The 23,388-nt window shown below is 31.8% G+C and overlaps 2 protein-coding genes and 1 long non-coding RNA gene across 4 annotated transcripts; 2 read left to right on the forward strand and 1 right to left on the reverse strand.

Annotated features, from left to right (window-relative positions):
- Positions 1-343: 343 nt before the first annotated feature.
- On the forward strand, positions 344-1,233 carry LOC149488140 (uncharacterized). Its single transcript, XM_089696854.1, has one exon. The coding sequence runs from the start codon at positions 399-401 to the stop codon at positions 1,134-1,136; it is 738 nt and encodes a 245-aa protein (XP_089552980.1). The 5' UTR covers positions 344-398; the 3' UTR covers positions 1,137-1,233.
- A 10,022-nt stretch (positions 1,234-11,255) lies between these two features.
- Positions 11,256-20,066, reverse strand: LOC149488141 (uncharacterized). 2 transcript variants are annotated; one of them, XM_089695948.1, is made up of 3 exons: positions 19,629-20,066; positions 13,934-14,166; positions 11,256-11,713 (listed from the first exon to the last, which is right to left on the reverse strand). In XM_089695948.1, exons 1-2 carry the CDS (start codon positions 19,738-19,740, stop codon positions 13,934-13,936), a joined length of 345 nt encoding a protein of 114 aa, XP_089552074.1. In that variant the 5' UTR covers positions 19,741-20,066; the 3' UTR covers positions 11,256-11,713. The 2 variants fall into 2 exon arrangements, with proteins under 2 accessions (XP_089552074.1, XP_089552073.1); XM_089695947.1 differs by lacking the exon at positions 13,934-14,166.
- LOC149488142 (uncharacterized) lies at positions 16,174-17,676 on the forward strand. The gene is made up of 3 exons (XR_016315710.1): positions 16,174-16,663; positions 16,790-16,851; positions 16,926-17,676. It is a non-coding gene; the product is annotated as an uncharacterized LOC149488142 (long non-coding RNA).
- Positions 20,067-23,388: the final 3,322 nt, after the last annotated feature.

The following is a 23,388-nucleotide window of genomic DNA, read 5'->3' on the forward strand; positions in this document are numbered from 1 at the left end:
CAAATATTATGTATTTATAAAAATATAAATAATATCAACACAAAAGTTTTAGGTAGCATGAACTATGTTGAAAGACCTAGCAACTAACGGAATACACAAGAGTTAACACTAAAGAAAGTTGCTAAAAACAAATTAAAAGAACGTCACCGCTGCGTCAAAACCCAATTTACATGCACAAAAAGTAAATAAACAGAACCCACTTTTTAACATGAGTCACCGTGTCAATGACCAATCTTCACTTTCACACAAATGTTGCCCGCACCTGCCCGTTACCGCTGCACTTAACTCATTGAAGGCGTAACATTCTAGAACAGGGGGCCCAAAGCTATATAAGGCCGGCCGGTCTCGCTCGCCGGCATTCGAAAAATAACACGCAACCAAGCAATATACAAATCAAAATGTACAAACAAGCGCTGCTATTCGCTGCATTCCTAGCCATAACAAACTGTGAGGAGAAGCCCTACAAAACACACCACTATGTCGATCCGTTTGCACTTTTAGATCGGCACCTGTCCCACAGCCTGACCTATTTATGGCCGTGGAGTCATCTCATCAGAGCTGCTGCTGCTTTGGACCTGGAAGACAATTTAGAAGACCCACAAATAATATCTGACTCGGAACAATATCTTGTCCGACTAAACGTAAAGCATTTCAAACCGGATGAACTAAAAATCAAAGTTAAAAACCGATACATGATTGTGGAAGGCAAGCATAAAGTTCGAAACGATGATGACAAAAGGTACATAGCCAACCATTTCATGCAACGGTTTATCCTACCACCTGGATCAAATCAGGAGGAAGTTAAAGCAGTTTTGAATGAGAAGGGAATCTTAACAATATCTGCGCCAAAACACGAGCTCCCACCGCCGCCTCCAGAGAGGGAAGTGCCAATCGAAGTAATTGAACCAAGTGAAGAAAAGACAGAAAAACCAGTTGAAAAGGTTGACAAAAAGGAACCAATACCTGCATCGTCGCCCACACCTCTAGAACAGTTGGAAATCGAAGCAACAACACACGTCGGTAAAATAAGGAAGAAGGAACTAAAAACAACAACTAAAACAACAAAGGATAATGAGGTTACGAAAGGCGGTGACGGAAACGGTTTAGATTATGCGTTAATAGAAGGTGAAGAATGAACTCGTAGTGTCATAACTAGGTTATGATCCAAAGACTGGTTTCGAGCTTTAAGTGAGTGCGTTGTGAAGTGTTTAAAATAAAATGTTATTTATTCGAGCTTCGTTGTTTTACTTCCTGGCAATTTTAATGCGGTAATATTTCATCTTTAGACGTGCTCTTAGGGGCATGTAAGATATTGTTAGGTAGGTGATTTATTTTGTTCACGCTTTTAAAAGATGAAAAATTTATTACTCCCGGTTGATAATAAGAACATTTTAAAAGCTATCACAGTTTTACTGTAGAGTCTTACATAAAAGCATTTTTAAAACTAAGTTAGTTCAAGTAAAATCTTTTTCTACTCATCGTTTTTAGGGTTCCGTAGCCAAAATGGCAAAAACGGAACCCTTATAGTTTCGTCATGTCCGTCTGTCCGTCTGTCCGTCTGTCCGTCTGTCACAGCCGATTTACTCGGAAACTATAAGTACTACAGTGATGAAATTTGATGGGAATATGTGTTGTATGAACCGCTACAAAAATATGACACTAAATAGTAAAAAAAAGAATTGGGGGTGGGGCCCCCCATACATGTAACTGAGGGATGAAATTTTTTTTTTCGATGTACATACCCGTGTGGGGTATCAATGGAAAGGTCTTTTAAAATGATATAAAGTTTTCTAAAAAACATTTTTCTTATCTAAAAAACATTTTTTAGGGTTCCGTAGCCAAAATGGCAAAAACGGAACCCTTATAGTTTCGTCATGTCCGTCTGTCCGTCTGTCCGTCTGTCCGTCTGTCACAGCCGATTTACTCGGAAACTATAAGTACTACAGTGATGAAATTTGATGGGAATATGTGTTGTATGAACCGCTACAAAAATATGACACTAAATAGTAAAAAAAAGAATTGGGGGTGGGGCCCCCCATACATGTAACTGAGGGATGAAATTTTTTTTTTCGATGTACATACCCGTGTGGGGTATCAATGGAAAGGTCTTTTAAAATGATATAAAGTTTTCTAAAAAACATTTTTCTTAAAGTGAACGGTTTTTGAGATATCAGCTCTCAAAGTCGTAAAAAGTATGTCCCCCCCCCTCTATTTTTATAACTACGGGGTATAAAATTCTAAAAAAAATAGAGGTGATGCATGCTAATTAACTCTTTCAACGATTTTTGGTTTGATCAAAGTATCTCTTATAGTTTTTGAGATAGGTTGATTTAACTGTAATTTATTATATTTGCTGCTACGGAACCCTTTGTGCGCGAGCCCGACTCGCACTTGGCCGGTTTTATTGTCTTAAAGTGAACGGTTTTTGAGATATCAGCTCTCAAAGTCGTAAAAAGTATGTCCCCCCCCCTCTATTTTTATAACTACGGGGTATAAAATTCTAAAAAAAATAGAGGTGATGCATGCTAATTAACTCTTTCAACGATTTTTGGTTTGATCAAAGTATCTCTTATAGTTTTTGAGATAGGTTGATTTAACTGTAATTTATTATATTTGCTGCTACGGAACCCTTTGTGCGCGAGCCCGACTCGCACTTGGCCGGTTTTTTAGATTTATTTTTTTAAATATATACGAAAAAAGACAATCAGCTTACCAAAAAGCACTGTTTAAATTATTCTCGATTTATGTAAAAACAAACCACAAGCAATAACTCGTAACCACTTAAAATAATAAGGTCTGAAAGTTAGTAAACAAATATTTGTATTTGACATTCGCGTCTATTACCCAACTCACAAAGGTCGCATCACTTGAAGCGGTTGAAATGTTCCGACTCATTATTTTTCCCTCCTCAGAGGATTATATAAATTACTTTCATTGACAAACTCTGAAGTTTGAGCTTATGAACGTCATTTATTTAAGGGATAAGATGACTTCCTAATTAAGGACATTGGAAGTAATAATAGTAATATTTAAGAGACGTATTGACCATTATTCAAATAATGGTGCTGTTGTGTAAAATTAATTTCATTTATTACTTGGTAATTAATAATATCAGAAATTTTTATACCTTGGATAAATTGTTTGGCCAAGCTTTCAGATATTTTTTTTTAGGTTTTGTCGAATGGCTATTACGTTGTTGCAGTTTTAAGCACGCTACGCTTCTGAAAAAAGTTTATTTTAAATTGAGTTTCAATTGCGTTAGGAGGTAGTAGTTACATGTCTAAGAAATTTCCGGTAATTTCCAGATAACAGTTCCCATAGTGCTTGGATTAATTAAATATTTATACTTTATACTTATGTATAGATTTCATATCATTCGTTATTTTTGTATGATATAGCTTAGCGACACTTATACATGCTATCAAAGTTCAAAATAATATCGATAAGAACATTAATATTACCTTTACAGTTTTTAAAGTTGTATAAAAAGCTTGAGATTTTGGAATGTCAAGATTTTAAGTAATGAGTTATATAGGCTGATCATCATTTTTATTTTTGTCATTGCATACTAAGACCCCTGAAGAACCGCCAGACTGGTACAAATGACCCAATAATTTATGTCAGTATTTCCCGGCCTAATAGGAAAAGTAATCAAATTATACGCATATATCTGAAACATATCTGTAATATTCTGTAACTTATTTTTTTAACTTTCTTCTAGTTTGCTAATTAACGACGAAAAAGAGTGGGTCTCTTTATTAGTTTAACAATATTTTTTAAAGGCGCTTTTCGGAAAAGAAAACCACTTTACCTATTTCGTTGAAATTTATAAATAGTTTGAATCCAGGAAAAACAAATCCAAATTTTTAAGCAATATTAGGGGCAATATTTTATAATCAAAATTCAAGAAATACTGCGTAATTAATCAAAAAGGACATTTTACACGACCTTGATTGTTAACATTGTATTTTTAGAAGTATTTGTAATTGATTTTCTATGGATATGTTAATGGTTAATCAATCAAATTAAATTAAAACAAAACAATTTACTTTCCTTATCATAAAGATTATAAAGACGTAATTTTTATAATTCGCAATGTTTTATTTCATTGCCCATCCGTCTTATAATAGAACAACTTTTCGTTTTTTAAGTGAAACTTCTTTAGGCGCGTTGAGCAATACTGTCACGGCAATACTGTCACGTCATGCAGTAAGGTGACGATTTTGGTATCTTGCCAAAGAAGTTTCACTTCTGACACGTGTGCTCGGCATACACGTTCTTTTTTTTAATCAACGCTTTATCTTTCAAGATGGATCCTGTGTATGTTTGATGAAAATAGAAAGACATTCAGGTCTCAATGGAACTAGCGTATGGCTCTTAGTCAATATTGTAGCTATGAATTCAACATTCGGTTTCTCGTGTATTCCTGAGAAATATATATACATATGTTTTATATGAAAAGGACTCGTATATTATTTAGTTCTCTCTCACTGAGGTACTCACATTTATTACTGACTAGACTGTATTTTTTGGGTTCAGAACTTTGGACTGGGTGAACTAATTATGTTGATTATTTCTTCATTTGAATGCTGGCTCCTTTTTAAATTTGGCGTATTTCTGAAAATTAGCACGCTTCTTAGGTTTTTTTTAAATAATATATTATAGTGTTTAAAGACTTTCAAACTAAGTAAAAGTTCTCTACAAGAACAAGTTGGGCGGTCACCAGTCATACTTCAGACTGTTCGAGTGTCATCCATTCGTACTAAAGAAATATAACCTCCTTGACTTTATAGTAATAAGATTAAAACAAAAATAGACAATAATATAAAACACTAATCTTAGTTCATGAAAAACTTTATTCGAGAAATGATATTGTTTATTGCCAAACAAAAACATTTTCTTATACCGTCTTAGACTCGAAGGACCACATTAAATGTATATAAACACGGTGTTTGGGGGTTACCATGATGTCTTATAGCATTGTTTCCAGTGTGGGAAAGTGATGGTGCTAGACGACATATATAGCGCTGTTTTTTTTCCACACTGGATATGATCCTGCTACATACATGTAGGGACGGCACGGTGTCTGTCCACTAACCAGGTATATGACGTAAATAATAAACTTATCAAGCAGATGGTGTCATTAAAGATACGGGGCGAGTAAATCACTAATATTACCACATTACCCAGTACACTATAAAACAGTTTATGACGCTTTCGTACTGAAATGTTTTTATTTCTTAGGACTTTTACACATGAACGGTTGATCCATAAAATGTGATAGCCCATGGACCTCGTAAGGACATTTAAGAATTGCTAAGAAACTGATGACGGGTCTGTTTATTTTATGGTCTATTATTTTATGTGTTGATGTAAAATAAAACATCTACGAAGTGTAGGCAATAACGCATTTATTTATCGAAGTTCTCAATTCTATTGCTATAATGTCAGAAAGTAAAATTTACAGATACAGAAAGAATACAGGTGATAGGCATTCTGCATATTTATCATCTATACTACAGTTATAAAAAATTCGTAAGTTATAAAACACAAAACTAAAAGAGTCATGGCAATCTCAAACCATTTCTACAATTTCGTTCAAACTCCGCAAAACTTTTGACAAACGCCGCGTTTTCACCTTCGAAGTGTAAAAAGCCTTTCGTAAAATAATAACAGTTATTAAAGTCGTAAATGAACAGTCTGTACAAAGACAATACTGAGAGAGTAAGGTGCCGCCTCCATGTCGTTTTTCCAGCGACCCTTGCTTATTTATCTAAAAGTATAACACTTTTTGTAAATACAAAAGAAATGTAGCGAAAACATAGGATAGAAAATTAGTTTTCTCGGTAACTGGGCTTAGGGTAAGGAACACTTATGGAAACGAAACAATAGAAGCTCGAGCTATCTTCGTAGAAATATCTTCCTCATAATACTTCAAGATAATAGAATATTGTTTTTTTACCATTCGAAAATTATCAATGAGAATAAATACAATCAAATTTGAATGCCTGCGACCATTCAAATATTACTGAATAGAGATCTATCTACTACCGGGGAAACTAAGCGATGCTTTAACTGTATTGTTTTTTTTTTTGTGATATTAAATACTTACGGTCTTACTAATAAAATGTTACCATTCGCTTTGCAATGGATTAGTTATTGCAATAACCTGTCTTGTTTTTATGATTGACGTTTCATGTGAGCAAGAGCAGGACAAAGCTATGGTAGAAAATGGTAGAAATTTATCAATTGTATAACTTACTTTTTATTAGTAAGGCCGTTAGTGTTTACTGTGCGTCACATAAACAGTTCAACGTCCAAACAAACTCAACGTTGAATTTATAACCAGCAAATCCAACTTCTGTTTTATGAGCACCAGGGACAGATGGAAAACTCGAGCGCAACAGTTGACAATTAAATAAAAACTTTATGACATTATAATAAAGAACGTTTTTATGTACGCCCCAGTTTGGCAACAATACAAATTACTCTTTGACTGCAATTAACAATTAAAACAGGCACGCATTTAAATATTTATTAATGGCCTAAGGCTAACCGTTAAAGCAGTGTTATAAAGCTTTTGTTGAATTCATGATATAATGAAAACCTGTATAATAGCAAGTAATTTCGATTTAATAGGAGTTTTTAAGAGGAAATTCTGATCAGTACAGATTCAGTACTTAAAACGATTCTCTTGTGACAAAAATGTTCAGTTCACAAATCATATACATTTTGAGTGAGTACAGATTAATACTATATCCTGAGATTAGTGATTTCAAACAAACAAACAAACTCTTCAGCTTTATAATATTAGTATAGATTTTGAAAGGATTTGGCTCTTGTAGATAGAGCAATCAAACATCATTATTTCAATAGATCATTCTCTTTGAAGACAATCGATAATCAACGTATTATACGTTCAGTTAAATTACATTTAAAATATGTAATTATATTCAAAACTAAATCGACGGCAAAAAATAAACAAAATTTTATTTTTCGGAACACAACTTTAATTATTGCAATCCGTCCCTGTAACGTCAAATGTGTCGTTACAACAGAATAGCTGAGTCGAGCTCAATTGAGCGGGAAAACTAAGCAATGCAATTCTTTAACTACGTGCGTTGTTTCTTCTGGAAATTGCACCAATGTTTTTCTTCTCTCAAGACTTTAAAGTAATTAAATGAAAATTGTAGCGACCGTGTAAGTGTTACACGTAGTAAATTGACTTAGTTTTTTTTTGAAGTGAAATTTCTTTATCGGGGTTGGACAAAAATTTAGTGTAACATTTTTGCGTTACGCCGTACGCGTGACATTTTTGCGTTACGCCATACTCGTGACATTTTTAAGGTCATAAAGAAGTTTCACTTCTTACGTGTGTACTAGAGAGTACACGCATACATTTTTTTATTATTTAGAACGATGTTAATTCCTATTTGTATTAATTTATGAATTCATCCTGAATACTATATTTTAAAGTACATCATGTCGAATAGGGTATAGACAAATAAACAGATTATAATAAATATAGCTTGCTATTGTAAACGATATGATGCAAATGCTGGCTTCCTCATTATTATGTAGATGATATCTTGAGAAATATCTCATTATAAGGAGATTTATGTTATAACTATTGTGTAAAATGTTTCATTTTAATAATATAATTTTAAAGATATTATTTACTGCACCATAAATAAGTTTGCTGGCTGTTGCTCCAAGTAATCTTCGAAACTGGTGAACAAATTTTAACAGAACTGATGACAAATATAATAAGTTTTTTATTCTGTAAAGTGCTTTTATTATTATTATTTTTTCTATTAATTAATAGAAAATAAGGTTTTCTTGTAAGATATTCTGACAACACATCATACGTACGAAGACGCAGGTATCAGCTAGTTTTACATAAATGCTGAGTGTATGTTATGATATTACACATTAATAATATAGAACCTACTTTTGAATGCTTGATATTTACTTATAACTTAATGCTTCCGCAGTTTCAGTAATTATTATCTATAGGTAATAATTATAAGGAATAAATATATTATTTTTATCGTAAGAATCATTATTAGTTTTATTTTTTCTACCTAATAATATAAACAGTCCAGGGACGCCTCTCCACCCTTAGCTGCTCACAATATGTTGCCCCCTTGTCGCACTATTGCAGCGACTTATTTCGGGGGCCCATACAGTGAGAGGGCGAGTCACCACCTGCCAACATATTTTTACTTTCTTTTAGTAGAAAGGCAGGTGCCATAGTTTCCCATAGTCCCCAATACCAGTCCATTTAGCATCCCAATCCATAGCCCAGTTATTAAATTTCCATACCCTGCAATTGTCCAATCGGCCGCGGACTGCCCAGGGCTGTATCTCTATAGTGCAGTCATGGGCAGGCTGCGGCTGGTGTCCCACAACACATTAAAATTCTCCAAAGGGCCTCTGCGTGTTGGAACCGTGTCCCCACGTAAGCCTTCCAAAGATCCGGGTACCGTCCTTCTGGTGGTACCCGAGTATTATGGAAATGAAAAACATATATAAATGATATAATAAATAAACCGTGTACTGTATTTTTTTAATAAATTGTAATTTATATAGTGAGTAATTAAGGAATAAATTTAGATCAAAATTGATATAATGTGTTTACATTAAATTGTTTTTTTTTAAGACAAGCGTTTATGAGTAGAAATTTATTCTTTTTTTCTATTTGTCGTTAGTAATTGGAACTTAATCGTATTTTCTCTACTAGTTAGGAAGTTTATTATTAGATTATTGACTAACAGTAAAGGTATTTTTTTTAATATGTATTGAAAGTTCCGCAGACAAAGTCGCAGGCACAACTAGTATAAATGTTATTTCCCTTAACTTCAGTTACACGGCATACATCATATCGTATATCAAACAATCAGCAACTCCTTAACATGTATAAACTTTTAATTGGATAGCCATTAGATAGAAAACGCAAAGTATCGAGTTTGAAATACATATTTTTATGTGATATTTTTGCGAGTATAGTCGTTGCTGAAATTTTGTTTTTAATGGCATTCGTTTAAATGTAATGTAAATATTAACAGTTATTTATTGTAGTGTTATGATATATGTAGATAGATGCATAGTGCATACATTATATTTTTTCGTTAATTAAAGTAATAAAATGATGTTATGCCTGAAACTCTCCATCTCCTTGGTTCAGTGGCTGACGCGGCAGCGTAGAACCAAGGGTCCTGGGTTCGATTCCCGGTGGAGACGAAGAAAAAATAATGTCTCGGTCTGGCAGGACACAGAAGGCTGAGCACCTTCTTCTCCCTAAAGAAAATCGATCAGTGAAAGAGATGTATGTATAATGCATCTGCCCCTTACGGCTTACCCCCCTAACACGGAACTTCACTTTATGCCTGAAACTCTACTTTATGATTATGTTAGGTAAATAAATTAAATAATTTGGAAAATCCAAAAGTGCACGCCTCATAATTTTTTTTTAATAAATATTTGTTAATTATTATTTTTGTTTATTTAATAACAATTAAACCACATCGAATCAGACCCTGAAAAATGAAAGGGTTCTATTCCTGAGCATACTCAAGCGTAAGAGAAAAAAAAAGACTCGATTAGTAAAGTATTTCGGTCGCTATCGTGTTCACAAGAAAAAGGATCCGCACATACAGACACACGGACGTCCAAGACAGAACTTTTTTAAACTGTTTTTTAACTAGTTTAAATAACAAAAATGACATCAAAAATATCATAAACGTTAAAAATAGTGTTTTTTCTTAATATGTGTGTGTATGTATTATCTTACAAATGCAATGTAGGATACATAAAGACATTTTAAGTTTGAAAAATCTCTATCACTGAATTAATCAATCATAATATTACAAAGTATGCTTAATTTTGTAACACTTGGCTCTAAATTCTAATTTGTAAAGGTTTTAAAGAATCAGGTTATACTAACTCTCAAATATTTGTTTTTATTTTATCATAATATTTTCTTTATGGACTGTGCTTACAAAACATGTTTGATTTCAGTTCATTTCCCTAGTTCCACATATTGTTATTTGTCATAAAATAAATACATTAATTAGATTGCGGCCAACTTCATTGCATAATATCCATTGGGTACTTTTATAAGTACCTGGGCTATAATTATTTTAATACATTTTTTTTTAATGAAAGTTTAGGCTGATTTTTTTTATCGTGCCCTTATAAAATGGATAATTTCTACAGATTTTTTTTTAATTTGTGACGCACTTTACTTTATGTTCATCAACATTATCGAAGACTAGCTGCTCCGCGCGGTTTCACCCCCGTGGCTCCACCCCTGTTGGTCGTAGAGCGATGATATATAGCCTATAACCTTCCTCGATAAATGGGCTATCTAACACCGAAAGAATTTTTCAAATCGGACCAGTAGTTCCCGAGATTAGCGCGTTCAAACAAACAAACAAACAAACATACAATCATACAAACAAACAAACTCTTCAGCTTTATAATATTAGTATAGATTAACCTTCTGAAGAACCATTGGTATTGAATTTTTTTAATTAACTTATAACATCAAGTCTCAAGCAGTGGTTGATCTGCACGATATGCTTTGACATACAATATATTAGGTAAGGTATATTGATAAAATACGTTCACAAACAAAAACGCTATGAGGTAAAAAATATGAGAAGAAAGTATATTAAAGTGTAAATATATTAAGAGGTGGAACTGCGAGTTTTATCTAGGTAAATATAATACAATTCTCAGATGACTCTTCTATTTTAATACAGAGTAAGTTATAATCTTAATAAAGGTTGTCAAGTTGAATTAGATGAAACAATATTGAGGACCTTTCTGGATTAAACGAAAACATTTTGGCTATCAAAACTAATTTTGCTCCTAATCATTTAAATTTTAATATATAAAATAAGCAAAAGTGTATCAGGGATATAATTAAAACATAAATTTTATATTAAACAATCTATAATTAAATAATTAATAATAAATTAAATACATTATTATTTACACGACTATTTACATAAATGGATTTATCTTAAAACTAATACACCTAACTAAGACTTTTTTTCTAAACGACTTGCAACCACAATTGCTTAAACATAATGCCAGGCGTTTCATTTTGTTTGCTGCATTATTTTTTAAAAGACAACTAATACAAAAGACAAAATATTCTGAAATCAAGGGTAAATAATTAACACTATCAAATAAATAGTAGTAAGGAAGATAATACAATAATACTGTATTTAAATTCGTAGCTCAGATCATCCTATCTATTCAACTTCAATAAATAATATTATTCAATTAATAAATTATCATAAAACTTCTTTTAAATACGCTTAACTTTGTACAGAGTATGAACCATCAGCGTCGTACACTTTATTCTTATGTGAGTAGCCCTTCCTCCCATAAACCGGTTGTTCATACGCTCCATAGGGCTCATTATATTCCGGACCGTATTGATCATTATGACCGTAACTGTGGTGATGACCATGATGCCCAGGACCATGATGGTCATGACCGTGATAGTCGTGACCATATGGATCATAATCATACACCGGACCGTGGTCATACTCGACGTAATGTTCGTGCTTGTTTTCTTTCATATATTTTATCAACCATAAAACTATATGCCATGCTTTGTACACAATAACATAAAATATTGCTCCGTATATAATCTTGAGTACGAACAACTTTGTCGCCGCGACATAGAAGAAGTGAACTGAAACAGAGAACATAATATTAAATAATTTGGAAAATCCAAAAGTGCACGCCTCATAATTTTTTTTTAATAAATATTTATTAATTATTATTTTTGTTTATTTAATAACAATTAAACCACATCGAATCAGACCCTGAAAAATGAAAGGGTTCTATTCCTGAGCATACTCAAGCGTAAGAGAAAAAAAAAGACTCGATTAGTAAAGTATTTCGGTCGCTATCGTGTTAACAAGAAAAAGGATCCGCACATACAGACACACGGACGTCCAAGACAGAACTTTTTTAAACTGTTTTTTAACTAGTTTAAATAACAAAAATGACATCAAAAATATCATGAACGTTAAAAATAGTGTTTTTTCTTAATATGTGTGTGTATGTATTATCTTACAAGTGCAATGTATGATACATAAAGACATTTTAAGTTTGAAAAATCAGATGTTTTGTGCGAAGTGACAGTAGTACCCACCTCAACGCTTCGCTTATGAGGCGTGCAAAATGTAATAAATAAAATTGTTTTCTATGGATCTTTTAAGTGGTATTTTAAGAAATAGGAATAAATTTTCAACTGAGCAAACACGTCTCATGGAAACTTTTCGGTTTTATACGAAATCATGCTATTTTTAAACAGCGCGGCATTTCTCATTTTATTGCATTTCTACAATCTTATAATGAAAACAGAGAGTTTTTTCTAAAATAATTTGGAAAATCCAAAAGTGCACGCCTCGTAATTTTTTTTTAATAAATATTTATTAATTATTATTTTTGTTTATTTAATAACAATTAAACCACATCGAATCAGACCCTGAAAAATGAAAGGGTTCTATTCCTGAGCATACTCAAGCGTAAGAGAAAAAAAAAGACTCGATTAGTAAAGTATTTCGGTCGCTATCGTGTTAACAAGAAAAAGGATCCGCACATACAGACACACGGACGTCCAAGACAGAACTTTTTTAAACTGTTTTTTAACTAGTTTAAATAACAAAAATGACATCAAAAATATCATGAACGTTAAAAATAGTGTTTTTTTCTTAATATGTGTTTGTATGTATTATCTTACAAGTGCAATGTATGATACATAAAGACATTTTAAGTTTGAAATATCAGATGTTTTGCGCGAAGTGACAGTAGTACCCACCTCAACGCTTCGCTTATGAGGCGTGCAAAAATAATCCTAGACTATCTGACTATCACTATATAGAGATGTGATGGTTTGTAAACCACTGCAATAATCGTAAACAAAACATGTGGTGATGTTTTTGCGATAATGATATATATTAATATTAAATTATTTCAATTTTTAATCTTAATACCTACATGTTATATTATTTTTACACCATTTGGGTTATTGGACCTATTTTACACGAAATTCGTGAATTATTACAATACAACTACATGAGAACATACAAAAACACGAAATTGAAACATAAAAAACATTACATACGAAATTACATCTCATATTTTCATGTAAAAGTATGTTGCATGCTAAAAGTTAGCTTTTAGCATTTCCAGAGAGCATCTCATAAGAGTTTTAAAAGTTCAGCCACTTAATTCTTTCTTACACTTAAAAGTTTAAGTTTATTATTACGACGAAGCTTAAACTGTTTTATTAAAAACTAGCGAAGTTACGCAATGCTATGTAGATTGGAGAAAACTATTTTCAAAGTTTACAAGATTAATATATGATAATTAGGGAAAATAGTAAATTAAATACGCCAATATGAGGTGCATTAAATTGTGATGATATTATGTACCTATCGATATGAACTTGTATAACATTATAACATACATATCTAAACCTAAAGTAACTTTAAGTAAGCCTGGCAGCTTCGTATAGATCCAAAGCTTTATGTATCCCCTTTCGTCTTCGTAAATCATATGAAACTTGAAAGTCACGAATATCGTGATATTTTTTACAAGCAACCATACATATTATAACAAGGTTCTGATTGTAATTCGTAAATCTATGTCGGTTTATATACCCTAAATACGTTCGTATGAACGGTCTATTAAACTCTATATTTAAAAAATGTTGTGTGGTTTTATGAAACCACGGTAAAAGTGAAACTGTTCGAACGGTTCCGAACACTGCTTTGTGTAGCGCATGTCGCGTGACGGTCGGCTGCCGAGTAGGTATACCGATAACACGCGACATGCGCTACACAGACCAAAAAGTTTGAGACGATGTAATAAAAGTTTCACTTTAATAAAAAATTCAACTAACCTAATACGACTGCCGATTAATATTATTCAAGATCACATCAAGGAATAGATGCGACTGTGGTTTATCATGTAATGTATAATCGTTCTTCTGTGTCCAATTATTAGGCACATATTTGAATACCGCCAGGGACCAGGCCATGATAACCATGGCTTTAATTGCTGCTATAAGAAACGCGATTCCCAGGAAAATCTTGTATAAGCCCACCTTAACAGCCAGGAGGATTGCTAGGTTGGCTGCAACAGACAATTGATTGCATTTGAATAAGCCATTTAAAATGGATGAAAGGAAATAGTACGAGAGCTGGAGAAGGAAATTAAAATCTGTTTTAAGTTTTAACAACTCCTGTAGTAACTGTTTGTTAATGTTTCTGTTGCAATTTCCTATGAAATATTGAGCTTAGGTTCAAAATAAAATATATCTATGGAATTGGCAATTTGATTTTATGCGATTAATATTTTAGTTTTGACGTAGATATCAATAATCAAGAATAATTATTAATGTGGTAGAGATTCCTATCTTTTGATATCAAAACTAATAGTTATTGTAGATAATTTGAAAGGAAGATATTATAAGTTATCCCGTCTTATAAGAGTCCTATCTACAAATGGTAAGGTAACTAATCTTTGAATTAATTATAAAAACAAAACAAAACAGCCTAAATTAAAAACTTCATATCAACGATATCCTAAAATTTGTAAATCGAAAACAAGACAGCAGTTTATGAACTACACAAGAAAAACTTATCAATAAAAGAGCGCAGATAGTTCTAAAATAATTTGGAAAATCCAAAAGTGCACGCCTCATAATTTTTTTTTAATAAATATTTATTAATTATTATTTTTGTTTATTTAATAACAATTAAACCACATCGAATCAGACCCTGAAAAATGAAAGGGTTCTATTCCTGAGCATACTCAAGCGTAAGAGAAAAAAAAAGACTCGATTAGTAAAGTATTTCGGTCGCTATCGTGTTAACAAGAAAAAGGATCCGCACATACAGACACACGGACGTCCAAGACAGAACTTTTTTAAACTGTTTTTTAACTAGTTTAAATAACAAAAATGACATCAAAAATATCATGAACGTTAAAAATAGTGTTTTTTCTTAATATGTGTGTGTATGTATTATCTTACAAGTGCAATGTATGATACATAAAGACATTTTAAGTTTGAAAAATCAGATGTTTTGCGCGAAGTGACAGTAGTACCCACCTCAACGCTTCGCTTATGAGGCGTGCAATTAATCTCGGTTTCAATGCTAAATTATACGATGGATCTAAGTTTTCTAACAGACGAACGGCAAGTTGCGAACGGCAGAAGCTACTTCAGTCGACGTATTGACTGCTGCCGCCGACGCTTCGACGACTTCGACGACTGCCGTCGACATGTGGCGACGGCTGAAGTAGCCTCTGTCGTTCGTCTGTTAGAACGCTTAATAAAGTAGCAAGGAAAACTTCGAGACAAGGAATCAAGTTGAACAAAAAGGCATCCAGTATTGTTGAGTATCCAATTATAAACTCTCTTTAGTTGTTATCGATACCAATGGAGTTTTATTTGTTTCTATAAAATGTTAAGTAGGTAGTTCGCGAAGCGTATTGAAGATTTATTTGAATAGTTTTTAGAAATTTATTTTAGATGGCGTAGAGCGATTTTGCTCGTATGAAATGTAAATGAAAATGAATATAATAATGAATGTGTTTATAATATGTTATAGTGTTTGATTATGAAATACAAAGGATCATTTTTGCCACTTATTAAACAAAAACAAAGTCACTTCATGCAGATTTCAAGAAAGAAAACTTGTATTAATTTTTAATTTTAACTTTCACATAAGCGAAACAAAATATATCCAGAATTTGTGAATATGAAGTCTTTAAAACTTTTTATAAGAGTTTGAAAATGTGTCTCTAGTGTCTACTTCTATTGATAATGTATAAATTTCCGTTTAAAAAATAGCAAAATCTTAACCATTACGTTACGGTACCTATTATGAAATTTTCTCAAACTTTCGCATAATATAGTCCCATTATGCACATATTTTAGATAGATAGATAACTCGAACACAAAAAAAATAGGTACATAATATAAACACAAAACATAAAATCAATTAACAGAAACAAAACACACAGTATATTAAAAGAAACGGATACATTTAAGGTGATGAATTAATTTTTCTAACATTTACGGCCCTTTTCAAACCTTCGTAATTTTTATATTATTAGAGTTGTCGTGATGAAAATTCTTGACAAGAAAGTTCAATAGTAACACAATACGTCTACCGTTTTAGAAACATGATTCCATGATATTTTCTCGATAGAAAAAAAATACAAAGTTATCATTGTTATTTTTTTTTAATCTCTGGCATCTTCAAAATAACAAACGTAAAGTTACGACTTTTTGGATATTAACTATAAAATATACAACCTATACGTCTACCGTGTTAGAATTTTGAAATATGCGATGGTTTTGAAATAAACAAGAAATACTTGAAATTAGCGCGCGACCAGCCAATATATCGAGAGCCGCCCTGCACCTTCCTACCCCGATCGCTGCACGAGTCATTCCCGCTACGGCCGTCACACGGGGAACTTGTGTCGCTCGCGCAATCGTAAAAAAGGGTGACAACACGATAAGACAAAATGAGACAAATGGGGACAATAAAGAAAATAAGAAGAAGAAACATAAAGGTTGGAGGAAAAAGAATGCTTACAATTGGAACAAATTAATGAAGTAAGTTGGTTTTATTTTAAATTTGATGATAATTGTATTATAGACGATGTTTGATATGTACCCCTGTTTTAAGTACATAACGAATGTGTAAGATTTTTTCATTTATAGCATAAATAATCTGTTCAGAAATCCGGAATCCAGAAGGAAAATAAACCCACAGATTGTTCACAATGTGAATCCACTCCTTCGTAAGTACCTTTATTCAGTCAAAAATGTATGTTATCAAAGCTCTACTGGTTTTATCGCATGATTCCATTTTTAGCAAAAAGCAACAAAGTGCAAAGAAATAAAAAATCATGGTGAACTTAGTGGAAGTATGGCGGACATAATATGGAACAGGAGCTCATTGGAGTAGTATTATATTTAAAAAAAATACGAAATAATTTCAAGAATTACATTTCTTAGAAGGTGGTAGATAAGTATGTTGTATAAAGAATTTGATGTTGACATTTATTTCATTTATACTTACTACACCTGTGCGGGAAATTGCTTAGTAATAAAACAGGTTTATATTCATATTTACATAGTAATGTGAGTTTTCATTTCGAAAAATTTTGTGTAAGTATATTAAATTGAGTTCCTGGGTGATCTGGAAACACAATTGGGCCCGGAAGATGGCGCTGCAGTCACTCCTCCTAATGACATGAACCGATTTGGATGAATATTTGTGTGCACATTTCATTTTTGTGGGATGATTGGTTGATTCGCTTTCACATTAGCTAATATTATGTATTTTTGTTGTTAGAAAGTAAACTTAATTTAATGTTTATAATACATTATTATTGGTATAAATAAGCCAGTGTTCGTCTCACATTGCTGTACCTGCCTACCTACCCTACCAGGGCCTAACTTTGTTCTGGCTATTTTATTTTGATTATTTGTAATGAATAATTACAATTATAATAGAGTGCAAAAAATAAATACATGCGTCAATATATTTTGTGTTTTTTTTAAACAATTTTTTTATTTAAAAAAATATCATTCCGACCGCGGCTTTGCCCGCGTGGAATTAGATTATATCGTGATTCGTGAATCCTGTCTTATCCCACAGAAGTGTTCAGTTCGGATAAAAAGTATCCTATGTGTAAATCCAGGCAATTAGCTATATTTTATCAAAATTGGTAATGTAGTCTTGACGTGATTAAGTAACAACTAACAAAAAAATATACAAATTAACATCCAAAGTTTCGCATCAGTTTTACTGTATTAGTGATATCTTCCACTCTTGACTTTGACTGAGAAGAATTAGGGTTTATAAATTCTTTCAGAAATATTACCTTTCATTTCTGGGCATGATGTAATATCTACGTCAGCATCAAATTCTATCTAAATCCATTCAGTAGTCCGCGTTATTGAGTACCATTTCATTTTTTCAGAGTAACAATATTTTTTGTTATTTTAAAGATTATTTATAACCTGTATTATTTTGTAATAAAGTAAACATTACGAAATAATAATAATTATTAATAATGTCTAAGTAGTTGTTAAAAAGAAGATTATTTGTTTATAAGCAAGAAAATAAAACCAATAAATCAACAATTAAATATATGTATAAGAATATTATAACTGTATGACGACTCCATACATGTTTGTCCCGAGTCGGCCAGCGGCAGCGCGGCGAGTTTGCAAGAATGACTTCGCGCACACCCGCGTTCGCGATAGCGAGCTATTAGACTCCGCCCGCCAAGCAGTAGATTTTTTTTTGTGTATCGTCTTAATGTGCACAGTGTTCTACAAACAGGCCTTGGCTCAGCATGAATATCGGGATTGAAAAACCCCGACGCTGATATTCTGCCAAAGCCTCTAGAGGGCAGAAAAATAAATAAACTTAAATAAATAAACAATTAATAAATAATGTTAAAAATATAGGGAGATAAAGGAAAAATAATGAAATATTAGAAGGTATATAATATCTATAAATAGCAATACACAATATCAAAAATAGATAACACGACATTTTACATGATATAGTCCTATTTTGAACAGCATATTTTTATATAAAAATTTCTACGTTTTATATTTCCAGTCAATACCGCATTACCATGCATAGCATTTGAATACCATATAGATTTTTCAAATACTGGACTTAGTGAAATCCAACAGACTCCTTCCAAGATAAAATGTTTCTCCATTCAGTTCGTTCCTGTAACCCCTTGGCATCTTATAGTTATGGTTTGAATAATATTCGTAGAATAAATGAATGAATTTTATAGAATTAACGCTTTTTGGAAAGAATATTGGCAAGAAATACCTATCAATCAATCTGTCATTAATGAAGACAGAAATAGATTTATAGTAGAAAGCTTCCATCTTAAATCCTTTATCCTAATCCTTTTTATCCTTACTTATACATTATTTTATCATGAGCGAGCGAAAAGTGTTTGATCAAATTTATTTCACGTCACATTAGAAATATTTTATAGTACTATTTTTGTGTCTGGAGATAGTTAAAAGCCTAGTAAAGTGACAGGCTTTTTATCTCGCCGAAACATAAAATTCCCATGGGAGTTTCCTTTGACTACGCGAGCGAAGCCGCGGGCGCAAAGCTTTAAAATCATAAATGATGCTTGTAGAGAATATAATTGTGGCCGGTTATCATTATACATGGGCATGTAAGGCAATATGATTTTATGCTCAAAAGCAGCAATTTCAGATAGCTAGGGCAGTAAAATTACTAAAAACGTGCCTACAAATAATTTACGTCAATCCAAAGTTTTTTTCTAAACTTATAAAATATCTTTATCTAGCTTTAATGTTACAAATCCTATCATTATTTTCGATAAAATTTATCACAAGAAATTTAGCTCTCGCATTTCTATATTTTTGGTGAGAACCTCCTAAATAAGACTCAGTTACAAAAGTGGGCATATTATGTTTTTATTTATTAAAAACTATTAAAAAAAGCTTCCAAAATGGATACATTTTCATAATAAAGTAAAAGAAAAATGAGTTCAAAAATACTTACTCAGTAGAGCATATTTTCCCTTGCCTCTCGCTTCTGAAATATCTTTTTCTTTAATTTCATACCCGTTTGTGAAACACAGCGTAACAGCCAGAATTAACATAATCAACCTCATTTTGGCGGTAAAATATGTCCAGTGTCGACACAATTCTTTTAACTTTTTTAATATACCACAAATATAATCCGTGATGTTTTTCTTTCTTTATCTGGTTAGCACTTTCAGTAGATTATTTTCATTACTTATTACTGGCCACTGCTATTATCTCAAACAAAAAAAAAACGATACTTAACTAATTATGTTCTTTTTTTTAAACCTCAATGACATTGACACTAGAAACTTTTTTCAGTATTTGTTTTTTTTTTTAATTTGACACTGGTTGAAACATATCAATATATTTTTTTATTATTTTAAATCACAGTTATTCTAAAATAGATTTTTCACAGTTCTCATCCAGTCGTAATAGCTTTAACGTAACAAATGTCAAAGTCGAGTGCGCCTCGTGATATGAAGGTTTCCTTCTAAAGAGTTACATAGGTGATAACGAAGTGATAATTATTGTAAAAGTAGAGAGTGCTCTTATGTAATGTAAACTAGAATTTCACGATGATTCGACGCACATTTATTTTCATGAAATTTCACTTATTTTTTTGTTGAACAATTTTTAGCACTTACGCAATATTTAGATGTTCTCTAGAGTTACATCATTATGTTTGAAATAAGTAGAATCTTGGAAAAGTGCTTCCGGGCCAATATTTTTCAGTGAAAGATATTGAATATGATTTATTTTTTATTGTTATTCACAGTAAACCATACAACACACATTAAACCCATCTCTATACTCATTAGCACCAAAACAAAAATGTTTATACGGAAAAAGACAATAAAAATAAACGTAAGGGGTAAAATCGTTGCAGGGAATTTGTACAAACTTTAACATTTAGAAGTCAGCGCGAGTCGCTGGCTACTGAAAAGGAGAAAATTTCCAGATTTCTCCAGTAAAGTTTGTTTAAAAAGAATTCAGTACAGTTCGCTTTGGACATTAATTGTGAAAGTTCGTATTAAACTACGTAAGGTTTTTTTTTAAATTACCTCAAGTATTCGAGTATTTTCTGTTGATCTTCAATTAAGCGTGGCTCACAAAGGGTCGCAGGTTCATAACCTTCATATGCCTTAGCTGTTAATGAACAAATGTTTACCTATAAACGAGACACAATTTCTTGAAATACGGATAAAATATGAGCTTAATGTAAATTAATTTTCGCTCGTATATTTAATACCTTTTAGCTTTATTATATTGATATGAAAATATGATTAAGTTGATATTAAATGATCTACAAGTTTATAATGAAATTTGGCCATTCAACTTTCGTGGTCCTTACAAACTCAAAGTCGAATATTTATTCATTCAACTACTTAAACTTCTTTTGAAATACTTTAAGATCGATTGTAAATATAAATAAATCGTCAAATACTTACAACAATAAAGAACCACCGGTTCGTGAGGCGGCTCTACATCATGTTTCATAATATGAATTCACAGGCTTTTTTGAACAAAGCGTCTAACTTGTTCGCTCAAAGAAATCGCGTGAAAAATTAGTTCACAACACATCGTGGTTACAGTAAAAGTTCCACAATTCATGTTATAGCTGTAATGAAAATGTTCACAACGCATCGTGAAAATTATAGAAACACCACATAGCGAGATTCTTGTCGTGACCAACATGCTATTCATGCTATAAAGAATTTCTTAAAACCACTAGAATTTCAGCGTTTTGAATCGTCATATTATTATAACAATTATGTACCTTTTATAATCGGATCTGAGAGCAATCATCGTTAAACTGAACAAGAATGAGTCCATCGCGTTTATGTGTTTTGCGATACAGCTCTAGTGATGTTCATATAAATTGTTATCGATATTTAACTATGAAATAATATGTAGCAAAAGTGTATTTTTAACTAAAAGCTACTGCATTTACAATTTTACCTTACCTTGTGAACTAGGAATATTTATTATAATAATTCCAATTACAAATTAAGTATAGAATAATTTTTTGTCATCTCCAACTTAAATTTTTACCGAAAGTCAAAAGTGGAAAGGTTAGTTCATGCGGTATTTGATTTCCTAGAACAATTTTACATGTACAAAAATCTCGAAAGGAATTTCACAACAGAACATACACTGTGTATTTATTTAGAAAATACAGTTATTGTGAACTAGCAATACAGCGCAGTTTTACTCGGTTTATATTCGGTTAAAAGCTTTAGTTTCATGAAACAAAACACTGCATCGAAATTCTTCAAAATGAATAAAGTCTTCCATCAACATTGAAAAATGAATGCAAATAAAAAGAATATTCTGAATATACGAGTATTCCATTCGTTCGTATTGAGTTAAAATAGTTTCTAACGTTAATTAAATGAAATTTAAGTATTAATTATGAGTTTGTATGGTACTTAGCTGAGAGGATGGACGAAAGTTTCAGTTCGCTTGAAACGAGAAACTGTACTCTGAAAGTTTTTTCATCATATTACATTTCTGAATATATCCATATTAATTAATTAATATTTTAAGATTTATATTAATGAAACTTAAAAAAAATAACCCAAATTAAGCAATTTATTCGAATCGAATACACTGTAAAAATACTAATAATCTGTAATAATTATCAAAAATCTTACTTTGCCTACATCACAAATAATCTCACATTTCTGTGATAGGAGAAATCTAGGAGGCTAGGGAGTGATTATAGATAGGCTACTTTTTAAACCATCTTATTCCCTTGGTAAGAACTTTAATAATTATGGTACGTTATACGTTACGGTATCTGTTTTAACCACATGGACAATATCGCGGGTAACAGCTAGTACCTACACTATAAATTACTACACATTTTTTTTATCGATAAATATTTGTTCCGTACACATCCCTATCCCTAGCGTTAACGCTATAGCTTAATCGATTTGATAGCGAATGAAATAGTTGTAATAGAGATGTGATTATTGCTATTAATATCGACACCCAATAATATCCTTCATCTTTTTACACAACTGTTCAAAAGAGGAGTAATGCTTTTACTTGCTTTATGTGGGAAGGTATATTATGTGTGCACATATTTCTCTTATTATATGGAGTTGAATTAATAGGGAAATTACTTACTGAAATGTTAGTCGTGTTTTTGTTTCGTAATAGATAATACATCGATAACCTTTATTAATTATGTTTCTTAATTAAAAAAAAAGTACATATTCTACATAATATTATATTAATTATGATGTTCCATCTATCTTAAAATAAAATTTAAATCAAATCCATTCAGTGTGGCGTGAAAATATATTAGACAGAGAATTGCTCCCGAATTAATATTATTAGTACTTTGAATACAAAGGAAAACATAACAAAGGAACATCCACGGTAGCTTAAAGCAAAGCTGTTTGTATTCAGTCAGTAAAAGCTTAGGTTCAACTCAATAAAGTTACATAAACTTAAGATATACGTAGGATCTGATTACTTGGAAATATTTGTGCATAAACTATCTGTATCGATTCCAATAACTCATATAACACACACAGCTTTCTGTTTATCGTATGTGGAAGTTAACTGTATTCAAACATAAAATGTTTTTAAGTCAGCTAACATCCGTAACTTTTAGCCCTATTTTGACAGACTTTCACTAACATAATTATATTTTTCGATAACAATAATTACAGTTCATCTAGGACAAACGTTTAACTTGAAAAACTAACTCTATTTCGATACAC

The sequence above is a fragment of the Colias philodice genome, chromosome 6, assembly GCF_061535455.1.
Source record: "Colias philodice isolate Cphi_HAF_F1 chromosome 6, ilColPhil1 Martin Lab GWU primary, whole genome shotgun sequence".
Classification (NCBI taxonomy): domain Eukaryota; kingdom Metazoa; phylum Arthropoda; class Insecta; order Lepidoptera; family Pieridae; genus Colias; species Colias philodice.